Source organism: Zingiber officinale, chromosome 2B (assembly GCF_018446385.1).
Source record: "Zingiber officinale cultivar Zhangliang chromosome 2B, Zo_v1.1, whole genome shotgun sequence".
In the NCBI taxonomy this organism is placed as follows: domain Eukaryota; kingdom Viridiplantae; phylum Streptophyta; class Magnoliopsida; order Zingiberales; family Zingiberaceae; genus Zingiber; species Zingiber officinale.
Window position 1 is genome coordinate 12,196,111 of NC_055989.1, and position 14,095 is coordinate 12,210,205.

At 37.7% G+C, this 14,095-nt stretch overlaps 1 protein-coding gene across 5 annotated transcripts in view; it reads right to left on the reverse strand.

Moving 5' to 3' along the window:
- The window catches only part of LOC122045312 (VPS35 endosomal protein sorting factor-like), a 45,250-nt gene extending 33,854 nt beyond the window's left edge, over positions 1-11,396 (reverse strand). For 3 of the 5 annotated variants that reach the window (XM_042605476.1, XM_042605477.1, XM_042605474.1), the window contains exons 1-8: positions 11,200-11,396; positions 10,307-10,516; positions 9,512-9,542; positions 9,211-9,392; positions 8,744-8,903; positions 7,778-7,874; positions 6,166-6,335; positions 5,741-5,910 (exon numbers count right to left, since the gene is read on the reverse strand). In XM_042605476.1, coding sequence (XP_042461410.1) covers positions 5,741-5,910; positions 6,166-6,335; positions 7,778-7,874; positions 8,744-8,903; positions 9,211-9,392; positions 9,512-9,542; positions 10,307-10,516; positions 11,200-11,313 — 1,134 coding nt within the window. In that variant the 5' untranslated portion in view covers positions 11,314-11,396. Of the gene's footprint in view, positions 1-5,740; positions 5,911-6,165; positions 6,336-7,777; positions 7,875-8,743; positions 8,904-9,210; positions 9,400-9,511; positions 9,543-10,306; positions 10,517-11,199 lie in introns of those variants that run through there. The other 2 variants (XM_042605478.1, XM_042605479.1) reach the window with 2 other exon arrangements.
- Positions 11,397-14,095: the final 2,699 nt, after the last annotated feature.

Genomic DNA, 14,095 nt, shown 5'->3' on the forward strand with positions numbered 1-14,095 from the left:
TTAAAAAAAAAAACCAACCCGAATCCGACCCGAACCCAAAACCCCTAAACCCGAACCCGACCCGGAAAACCCAAAAACCCGATTCAAAATGACTCTTTTTTTTTTGCTATTTTCCCTATAATTCTTCATTTTTATCTCAATACTCCATCATTATCATATTAGCATTGATATTAATATACATAAAAATATCTTAATTTTCAAAATAAAATTCGATTTAATCCCAAAAAAATTCACTAAACTCTATATTTGGGTCAACCCGGGTCAACCCGAACCCAACCCAACCCAAAAATGCTTCAACCCGAACCCTACCCAAACCTGAAAATACCCAACCCAAACCTGATTTTTTTTTGGGTCGACTCATGTTGGGTCGTCGGGTCGGGTTCATTTTTGACACTCCTACAATCCACCAAATAAAATAATTTTATTATGAGGTGATCTAAATGGACATGTCAGAGTAAAAAATGAGGAATATAAAAGAGTGCATAGGAGTTATGAGTTTGAAATAAAAAATAAAGAAGAGAAATATATTAGATTTTACGATAGCATATAACCTTATACTAGCTCATACATTTAAAAAAAAATAGAGAAAAACACTTGGTTGTGTAAAAAAAAAGGAAATAATAAATCGCAAATTGACTTTCTTATGATTAGAAAGAGAGATAGAAAGATATATAAATATTGCAATGTCATCCTGGGAAAACTTAACTACCCAACATAAATTAGTAATGTTGGATATACATCTCAATTATAGTATGGAAAATATATACGACTCCTAGAATTAAATATGGAAGATAAAGGATGGAAAACAAAACATATTTAAGGAAAATGTAGAAGTACTAGCATTAGGTGAAATATACGGTAACTCTAATACAATATTGGATAAGATGATATCAAAGTTGAAAATAGTAGCCAAGAGTATACTTGGTGAGTCAAAGGGGTATGCATCACTAAGTAAAAGGGCACCTAGGGACAATTGGTGGTAGAAGAGAAAGTACAAGAGAAAGTGAATGAAAAATAAACAACCCCTAAGGAATTATATATTTGTAAAAACGAACAAAACTTAAAAAAATATATATAATAGCCAAGAAAGAGGCTAAGAAAGGAGTGAATGAAGCAAAGAATAAAACTTTTGAACAATTATATCCAAAATTGGATACAAAAGAAAGGGAAAGAGAATAGCTAAAGTGAGAGAAAGGAAGATAAGAGATTTTATGAAAACAAGATTATTAAAGATAAATACAATAAGGTACTAGTAAATGATGGAGAAATAACGTGGAAGAGATTTTTTTTTCAAGTTTTTAATGAAAATTAGTTGACCAACTTAACTTGGGTAATTTAAGTAAGTCAAATGAATATAGAAATTAAAAATTTTATCGTAGATTTTAAACTTTATAAGTAGAACAAGATTTAAATAAGATGCAAAATGAAGAAGCCGTTGGACTAGATGATATTCTGATAAAGATATAGAAATGCCTAGGTAAATAAGGTATTGAATTATTTATAAAATTATTTTTAAAAAAAATGTCTAATCAATGGAGGGTAAGCACTCTAGTTCCTGATATAAGAAGGGAGGAAATGTCCAAAATTGTGCATATTATAAGGATATCTTAACCTAAATAAGTTATACCATGAAATTTTTTTAAAGAGTAATAGAAAAAAAACTAAGGAGACCACAGTGATTGAAAATCAATTTGAGTTCATACCTGGAAGGTCGATAATATAAGTTATACATCTTCTTTGACAACTAATTGAAAAGTGCATGGAGTAAAATCAAGATCTACACATGTTACTCATTAACTTAGAAAAAGTTTATGATAGAGTCACAAGAAGAAATTATATGGAGAATTATAAAAAAAGAAGTCTTAGCATAGTATATATTGAACTAATTAAGGATATATATGAGGATGTAATGACTAGAGTGAAAACTTTAGGCGGATTAACTGAAGCATTTCCAATAAAAATAGGGTTACATCAAGAGTCAGCTTTAAGTCCCTATCTTTTTACATTAATCATGGATGAACTGACATATTCAAGACAGTACCGTGGTATATATTATTTGCAGATAATATTATTTTGGTAAATGAGATACATGAAAGAGTAAATGTTAAACTAGAATCTTAGCGGGAAATAATAGAAGTAATTTGTTTTAGAATTAATAAAGTAAAGTCAGAATAAATAAAATGTAAGTTTATAAATATTAGAGTTAATGAGATAATTGTTAAGATAGGAGATGATGAGTTGTCTGGAAATGAGAGCTTTAAGTATTTAGAATCATTTTTGCGAAGGAATTGAGAGAGATGTTTACATAGAATACAAGTAAGATGATTGAAATGGAAGAGAGTGTCAAGTGTTTTATGTAATCGTAAATTACTTCTAAAACTTGGGAAGTTCTACAAAATGGCGGTTAGACCTGTTATGTTATATGGTGTTACATGTCGAGCACAAGTTGGATGTGTGGACATACGAGGATGGCTAGAAGATTAATAAATGAGAGTAAAAAAAAAAGGGCAGCCCGGTGCACGAAGCTCCCACCATGCGGGGTCCCGGGGAAGGATCTATTGTACGCAGCCTTACCCTGCTTTTTGCAAGAGGTTGTTTCCAGGATTCGAACCCGTGACCTTTTGGTCACATGGCAACAACTTTACCGTTGCGCCAAGGCTCCCCTTCAAGATTAATAAATAAGAGTATTAGAGAAAAAGTCAGAGTTGCATCTATTGAGAGAAAACTCTAAGAGACGTGTTTAATATGGTACAGACATATACTTAGACGATCAATAAATGCTCTAATTAGGCGATGTGAAACTAGGACAAATACGCAAATCAAACGAGGAAGACCAAAAAAAACTTGGTTAGTAATAATAAAACAACATAAAATTTATTTAAGTATAGATGATGATATAATAGGGGATAGAGTTCAATAGCATAAAAAGATCCATATAGCCGACCCCGCCTAGTGGGATAAGGCTTATTGTTGTTGTTGTAATTGTGAAATTTTTTTCCCATTTTGTTCATTCCACTATCTTGATCTATATGTTTCCTTCCTCTTCTTGCAACTTCCTCATAATGAAGCTTCAAAATCAAATAAAATTAACCATGTAGCAAATTTAGTTAAAGTTTAACTGTTAAAAAAGAGTTGCATTATTAACAACCATACGACTGTTGACCAAAAATAAGCTAACGTTTAGGATAAAACAACACTGATATAGATTGACTTTGCCCTAAAAGATTTAGACAGTAAAACATTTTGTGCTTCTAGATCATCTTCAATTATTAATTTGTTTAAACAAAAGAAGGTTACTTGTGTTGTGTGATAGTAAACATGAGGTGTCAGACCCAACATCAACGTAAAACAACAATAAGTTGAAGGTCTCAATAATTTGGTAAATAGACAATGTAAGATTGTAAGTATCTAAAATTGCACAACTGAACTTGTGATTCTGGTGACCTAATTTAGAGGTTTAGAGTAATATAGTAGTAAATGAAGTAGAACATCAATTTCTTCACTTTCAATTTGATGCATCTATTTTATATAGGGATTTTGATTAGTTTTGATGCATTTCTTGACTTACTTTGTATGCAAATATCTCGTGATTTCATCTCTTTATGCTTCATTTCAATACATTTCCATTTTGGGATATTGCTCTAGTGCATTTCTTGTGTTAGGGCACGGAATGGAGCGAAAATAAAGAGTGAAGATCAAGTTGAGAGGCTTCCAGCACGAAACACAAGCACCCGTACTCAGCGGCACAACCCGTGTTCCTGTTGACTTCTGATCCAGAGTGCTCATGTAAGTGGCACGGGGTGCTGAATATCGAGTAGCGAACACGGGCACCCGTGCCCGACGGCACGGCCCGTGTTCGCCCGTACTCTGAAGCAACTAGACCCAACATGGGCGCCCATGCCGCCAAGCATGGCCTGTGTCAGGCTTGCGCTCCAGCACCTATTTAAGTTGATAGCCATTTTGAAAGGGGATCTCGATCTGGGGTCATCCAAGGACCCCTAGGAAGCTTCAGGAGGCGATCTTGGTGGATCCAACTCCATCTACGATTCAAGGAGGGATCGAGAGCGACAAGGAGGAAGATTCTTCGATCGAGCCCAACCATTTTCTCTCATTCTCTGATTCTCTGAACTTGTAATTGGATTTCTGAATTCTGATCATGATTTGGGATTGTAACCCCGTATTTATGGGGTAAACTCTGGATTCTAGGATTGGAGAGTAGCTTCATGCGATGTAAACGCTATTTCTTTTGATCTAAGCATGTTTGATCCTTCTAATTATGTGATATGTGATTTGTGGTTCAGATCTACTATGTTAACACGATCTCGATGCCAAAAGCACAAGATTAGTATCCCACAGGGATTTGGGGATGGACTTAGAGGTAAACTCAATCCTCCGACCCGCAGACAACTTAGATGCGGAGAGTCGGCTACGAGACTAGATCAATGTGCCGCAAGGAACCCTAGACTATCATAGAGTTTAATGGATTAATCTTAATTCATTGTCACATAGTAAGAGAATGATCATTTAGAGGTGGTGGAGTCTCGTGACAGGGCCCTACTTAGGTTACAACCCTTAATTTAGCTCACTCCGAAAGTAGGCAATAATTGAGATTAGTACATTAGTGTAGTTCCAAAAGTTTACACCGAATACATAGGATAATCTATCTACACAAGTCAGCATTGAGGATAGGAATTCAAACATAGATCAACTGTTTAGTTGCATAGAAGTGAAACCGAAGTCCTAGAATTGCTCTCTCTCTTTGACTGCATCCACTTCTGCTTTGCTATTGTTTCTTTACTGCATTTCTACTGCTAGGTGGGTTTCCTATGATTGGACCACTACTGCCCTTACTGCCTTTCTGAGCTAATTGTCTTTCTCTCTCTTTTCTCTTTCCACTTTAGCTATTGACTTTCATGTTCGTGACACTCTACATAACTGATTTGGTCTTGGACAATTAAGTCTGACTAGTAAGCTGGTATATTCAGCCACCAGTCCCTATGGATTCAATATTTATTACTTAACGACACGACCATGCATTTGCAGTTCATCCATATCACAATTTTAACTGAGAGATGAAATTTATGGCATTGATTTTTTCACTTCCAATTTCAAGTGAGATGGAATTTATGACTCTGTAAGGAAGCTCCCTCCCCATCTAATCTTCTAACTTTTTTCTTGGATTCGATTCTGACTTATATGTTCCCTATCATCTTCAAGTTAGGATACAGTATTATGCAATATACAGAATGTTGGACTGTTGTTCTCTTTCAAGTTATATTATAATTCAAAAGCATGGACATTTTCCATTTGATGAAAGTAAGAACATTTTTGAGGTTGTGAGTGTTCATTTCAATGTGCTAACTTGATCAACCAAGAAAAACAATATAATCATGCATTTCTTATGTCTGTTTTGCCAAAATCTTTTTTCAAGATTTTGGCAAAGCTTTAACACAAGCATAGTTATCCAAAATCTTCAGCCTACAATAGAATATATAATGACAAAAGGGAAGGAAAGACTTCATTTCCACCTTTTGTTTATCTTAACATGGAAAATGAAACAAAGCAAGCAAACACATTCATTTGTTTCACCAACCAACAAGTTGAGTTCAAATGACAAATATAGTGAATAGAGAAGTGTAATGGCAATAGTACATAATAGCACATACATGGGTACTTGTGGCAATTATCATGAGAACAAGATATTACAAATCATCAAATAAAGTAGGTTTTTTGTCCTAACCTGATAACCTAGGGAAAATATGCATTTCATAATCCACTCGATGGAAGGTTCCATTAAGCTTATCAGAACCCTTTTATTCTTTGAAAAATGGCGCCCAACTGCTTCCTTATCCAAAATGATCCGCCTTAGTAGAATAGAAAGGTGACGAAGGGACATGATCAAATATCCAACTGAAAAAATGTCAAGAGCTTCATTTGGTAACAAATCATATCCAATGAAGAAAAGGGAAAAAAAAACAAAACAAAGGAATCATTTTTTTTTATAATTGGCAGAACTTCAAAGCCTGCAAACCAGATATATATAAAGGAATTTCTTCTGCGAAAAGTAAAGGTGAAGCAAAAGAAAAAGAAAAAACAAGAAAATGAAGAAAGTGTAAAGTTCTATATTGAGAAAAAAGAATGATTCATATGAAAATTCATTTTTACCATCATCTCCTGAATACAAGAATCTTGCAGAGTTAGCTAGATAAAGATGGCAATAGGCAGATGCAAGAGGATCTGCTATTCCTCTCATCATCATCACCAAGCGCTGAAGTATAGATGTGAAATTATTGTCTAAGAAACGCCAACAACGTAAAATGGCAAGTTCCAAATATCTGGCATACAAAATATGCTCTAAAAATGTCATAACTGCCTTGAGTGCACAAAAAAAATGGAGAAAGCACATATAGAAAGCTGCAGGGATATGCTATACTAATATTTCAAGCAAATGTATCCAACTGATTACAACTATGACCGCAGATGTGTACAAGCTTCCTGCAACATGATGAGGAAGGAAGGTCCCACTCAGAATGTCATCAATTGCCTCATAGTATGCACGACAATTAAGCTTTACAGTCACAATCAAATATGATTAAAGTAAGAGGAGTTTCCCTCTTTTCTCAGAAACATTGTTTAAGACAATTTTGACTTATGAAAATGTGCATCATTGTGGCACACTAAAGCATTGAATCTTTAAGATACTTCATTCAATCTGAATAGATTACTTTGCAGAAGCAACTACATAACATGCATAATTTCATATCCTATTTATGGTTTTCTGAGAGGTTGATAGAGATACATGCATATCAATGAAATAACGTTGATGAGAAGTCCGACTATTTTCAAGTATAGAATATGTGCATCATTTAGACTAGAAAGTTCAATAGCTTCATTAACACCAAAAGAAATGAGATTAATAACAATTTTTTTAGAGGAAACAAAAAAATAAATTTATCTGCTAGGATAAACAACACAAATTATGTTTTCTACCAACTACTCTAAAGAGAGCAAAGGGGGAGACAGAAAGAAAGGAAGGAATTGATGTCAGATAGACAGAGAAAGGTACCTTCCAGAACCTGATAAATTATAACTTTAAAAAATTCTTTAATATTAACCAGGTTTGACATACCACAACTTCACAAATTATACACAAACAAAAAAGTGATGCTTTAAATGAAACATAGGTTCTAGTTTACACCAGTAGATGGTGCAGGAATAGTTGTTATCCTGATTAAATAGGAAGACACCTGCTGTGACGGCTAAGGATCCCAACTTACTACTAAAAGCATGGAAGTTAATCGATGGAATGACTTAAGACCATCAGGTCAAGACAGAGCATGGGCCAACATGCTTGCTATGGTAAGTAGGGGAACTGATCCATAGCAATACAAGAATTGGCCCAACTAGCACCTAATTCATGCAGGATGGATTGACACATTAGCCTTCCCAAAGTAGATTGTTTAATCCTAGCATGATGGAATGGCTACCCACTTCATACCAGTTAACATCGACTGTATGACTCAGAAAACAGTTTCTTTAGTCTATACAATCAGGAAATAGCATAGACACCATTTGTGAGTTAACAAAGTGTTCGGTGAATCACATAAAGAATTGAATCCAATGCTTCTTCTTGCACACTGTTAGATCATGTAAGCATCAAATAATCTGATTAGCCCGGTAACTATGATTCAGAAAAATTATGGACGTCTTGATATTTTAAAGTTGGTATGCAGAAGAAATTTTGTGAATTAAAAGGCAATAAATAAAACATACTTACATACGGGGGACAAGTTCATGAATTGAACCAATTTTACAAAACCAGTTATAGCAAGTCTCTTTTGCCTCGCTGCAGATATCATCGGATATAAAGTCCTCTGCAAATTTGAAAAGGTCGAACAAAGAATTATGAACTGGTAGAAAAGAAGTTTTGAAATTGCTAATATTCCAGAAAACTTATGTCTTAAGAGAGCCAAAGTAATAAACCTCCATATGCAACAATGACAACCTGTGCATTCCGATAATCTACATGAATTCTATGAGTTGAGTAGTAAAGGGTGAGCACAGTTGAAATTCCATGGTTTTGATCACCTAAGTTTTTTCTTTATCAAAATATTGGCAAACATTCCAATGGAACACCTAAATTTCTTCTTTATTAAAATCACACAGACTATTTTGTTAATGCAAAACCAAGCACCTTCTATTTTCCTCTCAGTGATTTTATGATTTTTTTTTTGCTTTTCTTTACCGTAAAGTTAATCATTTTGCACAAAAAAAAGGGGAGAGATGAGTCAGAGCAACGGAAATAAACTGCTTTTGAATTGAAACAAGTTAGAAAGGACCAACAAGGTGTTTTGTGTCAAAGCATATTCAAGGGCAATCAAAATGGTTCAATTCAAGTTTTCAACTGAAAAATATTGAAATTCACAATTTCACACTCCAGTATAATTTTTTAGCCAAATTTTTAACACAAAAATTTTGTTTCCACTTGAAAACACTAGAATACTACACTTGACGCTCCCAGGAAGTCTCTATTATAAAGTTTTTGAAGCCAAAATGATTTATTTTGAGCTATCAGGTATTTTCCCAAAAACACCGTGATTGTGATGATCATATTCAACTCAAAAGTAGTTCTTTTGAACTCAAACACTAAAAAATTCTACTTGAGACTCTCAGGAAAACTCAATATAATTTTTCACCAAAACAACTTGTCTTAGGCCATGAAGGTTAGTGTATGTAACAATACCTGGCAAACACCGTAGCAATGTGCCATCATTAGCATATTCAGCCCTCTTCTTAATGCGCTCCCACACCAAAGTACCAAACATATCCATCACATCTACCACTAAAGTAAACAATGTAGGATAAAATTGCAAGACAGAAGTGTCCATAAGTAGCCTTGCAACCTGATATGAAAACAAAAATAGTTATGACAAAACCAATCCTCTTTAAAACATAATCTTAGAGAACCCGAAATCGAGTAAACATGCCAAACATTATTAAGAACCACTTGCCAAATAACTTATTAGCATTTATTAAGCTTCAACAACTACACAAAGACAATTCAAAATATTGTGCATTAATTTGACAATAAAAGTTAACAAAAGTGTATTGGATAGACTGCAAAAAGACAAGTATCAAATCAGATTATCCTAGTACTTCACAATATACTTTCAAAAATCCAGGCCATAGCATCACTCACAAAACAATTACCTTGATGGAGAACTTCAAGGCTCTGATGCGATCTTCCGATCTCCATGCCAAATTAATTTCACCTTTAAGTTCTTGTAAGCGTAAAAAATACTCCTTTCGTGAAATTTCTATTTTCTCTTCTTCCAAAGAAGTTTCTAGGTAATCTTGTTCCTCTAAGTGGATATCTGCTAGTGACTTGTCCCCTGCACACTAGAAAATTAAATTAAGAAGATATGAAAAAGTCACATACCAGTATTTATTCATTTATAGAACCTCACTGCTCAATAGCTTTGCAACTAACAAGCTTACAATGGCAACATACCTCTGTTGTTCCTTGCTATCATATCTGATATCTACAAAAAAAAAAAAAAAATTGAGATCACATACTGCAGTATCTAATTACAAAAGATTCAAATAATGAACCATTGTACATATGAAAAGAACCATGCTACGCCATCTTTTTGAGACAATGATACAGCAATTTGAACCCTAGATAGTACAATAGACAAATTGCAATTGACCTCGCAAAAAACTTAGTAATCCATGACTAATGAATTTAAAATAGTAAAGAAATGACTTATGAATCCCTTATATTCTTATATTAACACAGTAGGTTGAAAAAATAGTGGTTTTGAAAGCATTTGACTAATTTCTCTTGACCGTTGATTGTGCCTAACTAATATAGCTACACATCTTAATTTTGTTAAAGCTTTTTGTTTTAATAATATATTACTGTGTCTACTTTAAATATCAATACTGGCTCCACTTACAAACAAGGCTAATTTCTTTTGACTAATAAGCTCTGTATCAATAAGGCTAATGAGCACAAACAAGGCACTCTTACCTTTCGATATAAGGCCAAGGGATGGTGTAATTACAGTTTAGTAATGCTAAAGGATGAGGATGATTATGGTGGCCTGTATTAGAAACACATCAAGATTTAATAAACCCTAATTGCAAGTGATAGAATATATCTAACTAGGTTATGATGATCCAAACACCATATCACAATTAAAAATTAGAAATAACATCATATGATAAATAAGAATTGCATACAGTGATTACCATAATTGCTTCACAATCAGTCACAAAATAAGAAAAAGCCTGAGAAGCTCACTTGGGAAACTGCTATTGTATTGCTGCTGGTGAACTTTTGTGTCAATGAACCTTTAAGTAAAATCCACTCTTTCTTCAATAGATTATCAGCTTCACTCGAACACCTATTTTTAAATGTACTACAGTTGTTCTGCCAGTTCATTGATTCTGATGGATCTGCGGTATTTGCTCTTAGCGGATCATCAAAAGAGACATCAGAATCAGGAATAACCTATATTTGATCACATAAAATGCTCAGACTACTTTAATATGCTAATCAGCAATGTCAGCACTCATTCATTATCAAGAAGGCAATAATGAAAAGTTTATGTTTCTTGGTCTCTACAAATTGTAAGAATAAAGATTAATATTAGCGTATATGATTAAGAACACTGAGTTTCATCAGGCATTGTCCTAATAAGATAAATGTCGAGGAAGAACTCTCTCAAAAAGAATTCTCTTTCGGTCTTCTTACAATCTCATGGTAAAGCACCCCTACCTAAACACACACACAAATGACAATGAATAAGGTTCCTGTTCTCTGTCCCTACAAACTGTTAGAAGAAAGATTTTTACTAACAAATATGACTAAGAATTTAACAATAAAATAACTTAATCCAAAAAAAATAACTAAGAGCGAATATGTTTGGTTCATTTACAGTCGTACACGTTGACTGATCTCATTAACGGAGAGAAATTCCAACCACAGTTTCCACAAACAAAGGGAAATGCAGTGAGAAACCGTAAAGTAGTTTTTCTGAACTCATAGGCACAGGAATAATTATTTTGGTTCCCGTATTCCGCAAACTCAAGACGTGATACGGAATGTAAAGAGAAATGGCAAATGGCAAGGACAAACGATTATGAACAGCGACTTCAGTAAAAGGGACAGAACGCAAGGAGGAGAAAGAGCACCTGGGAAGACGTCGAAGAGCGCAAGGCTAGTGGGTGATCGTCTGTGACTCGGCGGGCGAGAGAGCAGGCGATCTCCTCCGATCCATAATCGCGAGATCGGAATACCATGCCCATCGCCTCCGCCTCACTCCGCCTTGTCGCCCGCAACCTCTCAAAGTCGGAAACCGGACCGGCGATCGTACGATAAGATTATGAGGTCCCTGTTTAGCCGGCCAAGTCTATTAAATTAATTAATTAAACAGTAACATCATACACATAATACAATCTCAATTTTATAAATTTAATAATAATTATTATTATTATTATTATTATTGATCCGGTCGATGTGCGCCACCAAGGACACCTGCTCCATTGGCTGTTGGATTACGATCGATGATATTGAGCTAGCGAGCTTGGCTAATTCATCCGCTGTCTGGTTCTCGGCTAGGGGGATCTTCTGTATGACAACCTCGATGAAATTAGTTCTGAGCTTTTCAAAGGCCTCCGCGTAGAACCCGAATCTTGCGCTGTTTATCTCGAAGGACCCCGAGAGTTGTTAAGCGGCCAATTGGGAGTCAGAGTACAGTATCACTCGGTGGGCTCCCACATGCCGAGCGGTCTGTAGGCCGGCTATGAGAGTCTCATATTCCGCCTCATTATTTGTTGCCCGGTAATCCAGCCGGACGGACAGAAGCATCCGTTCTTCTTGAGGAGAGAGCAGCAAGATGTCGATCCCACTCCCGAGCCGAGTGGACGACCCGTCCACAAATACCTTCCACAAAGCTTCGGGTTCAGGAGTTTGTACCTCTGTTACGAAATCCGCCAAGGACTGCGCCTTGATCCCCGAGTGGGGTTGATACTGGATGTCGAATTCATTGAGCTACGTTGTCCACTTAATGAGCCGCCTGAACGCCTCAGGGTTCAAGAGTATTCTTCCTAGCGGGCTGTTTGTCATAACGATGATAGTATGCGCCAACAAATAGGGACGGAACCTCCGTGCGGCCAGGACTAGGGCGAAGGCGAGCTTCTCGAGACCAGTATAGTAGGACTTGGCATCTTTTAAGATGTGGCTCAAGAAATACACGGGCTGCTCTTCTCCGCCTCCCCTCACCAGCGCCGAGCCGACGGCATGCTCAGTTGATGACAGGTATATACGGAGTGGCTCGCCTACATTCGGTTTAGCCAGTACGGGTAATGAATTCAGATAGGCTTTCAGCTCCTCGAACGTCCGGTCGCACTCCTGATCCCATTGGAATTTGGTTTCTCGGCGTAAGATCTTGAAAAATGGCAAGCTCCGGTCGGCTGTCTTAGAGATGAATCTCGACAATACCGTTATCCGGCCGGTGAGACGTTGTACTTCCCTCAGATTCCTGGGAGATGGCATGTCTTGCAATGCTTTCACCTTGTTAGGGTTCACCTCTATGCCCCGCTCGGTCACGATATATCCCAAGAAGCGCTCGCCTTTTTGCTCCGAACAGACATTTTTTGGGGTTCAGCTTGACTCCATACCTCCTCAGTGTTCGGAAGATTTCCTCTATCTGTACAAAGATCCGCCGCTCGGAGTGACTTGATTAGTATATCATCCATGTAGACTTCTAGGTTGCGCCCGATCTGCTCCCGGAACACTTTGTTCATTAGCCGCTGGTATGTGGCTCCGGCGTTTTTTAGTCCGAACGGCATCACGTTGTAACAGTAAGTGTCGTCCGCAGTAATGAAGCTCACTTTGTCTTGATCTTCCCGGGCGAGTGGCACTTGGTGGTAGCCCTGATATGCATCTAGCATGCATATCAGCTCGCATCCAGCAGTAGAGTCTATCAGTTGGTCGATCCGGGGTAGAGGGTAAAAATCCTTCGGGCATGCCTTATTTAGATCCCGGAAATCTATGCAGACTCTCCATTTGTTGTCTGGCTTGGAGACCAATACCACATTGACGAGCCAGCTCGGGAATTGCACCTCCCGTATGTGGCCGTCCTCCAGAAGTTTCTCAACTTCAGCTCGGATGATGACATTCTGTTCGGCGCTGAAGTCCCTCTTCCTCTACTTCACCGCCCGAGCGTCTGGCCGGACGTGGAGTTCATGCTGCGCTACGCTCGGCAAGACCCCTGGCAGCTCGTGGGTCGACCAGGCGAAGACGTCACAGTTTTGCTGGAGACATCTGATTAGCTTCTCCTTCTAGCTTGGCTCCAGGTCGGATGCGACGAACGTAGTGGTATCCTGTCGGACAGGGTGGATCTTTACCTCCTCCTTTTCTTCGTAAACTAAAGGAGGTGGCTTTTCAGTTATAGCATTTACCTCGACGCGTGGTGCCTTCCGGGCGGCCTTGGCTTCGGATCGGACCATCTTTACATAACAGCGTCGGGCTGCTAGCTGATCACCTCGGACTTCTCCCACCTGATCTCCACGGGGAATTTTACCTTTTGGCAAAAGGTGGAGACGACCACTCAGAACTCGCTGAGAGTCGGTCGCCCCAAGATCACATTGTACGCGAAGGGAGCGTCGACTACAATGAAGTTAGCAGTCTGCATTCTTCTGAGTGGCTCCTCTCCCAGCGAGATGGCAGTCGGACTTGGCCGACCGGCAAAACTTCATTACCGGTGAACTCGTAGAGGGGGGTTGTCATCGGCAGCAACTCGGCTCGGTCGATTTGCAATTGGTCGAATGTCTTCCAGAAGATTATGTTGACCGAGCTGCCTGTATCAATAAAGATGCGATGAATAGTGTAGTTAGCTATTACCGCTCGGATGATGAGGGGCGTCATCATGCGAGACTTCGACTTCTTCGAGGTCCCTTAGGCTCAAAGCTGATCTCGGGCCCGTTCGCCCGCTCCTGACTGCAGCCCACCTTATAGATCGTAAGCTGCCTTGCATGCGCCTTCCTTGCCCTGTTGGAGTCGCCTCCGGTCAGCCCTCCACCGATG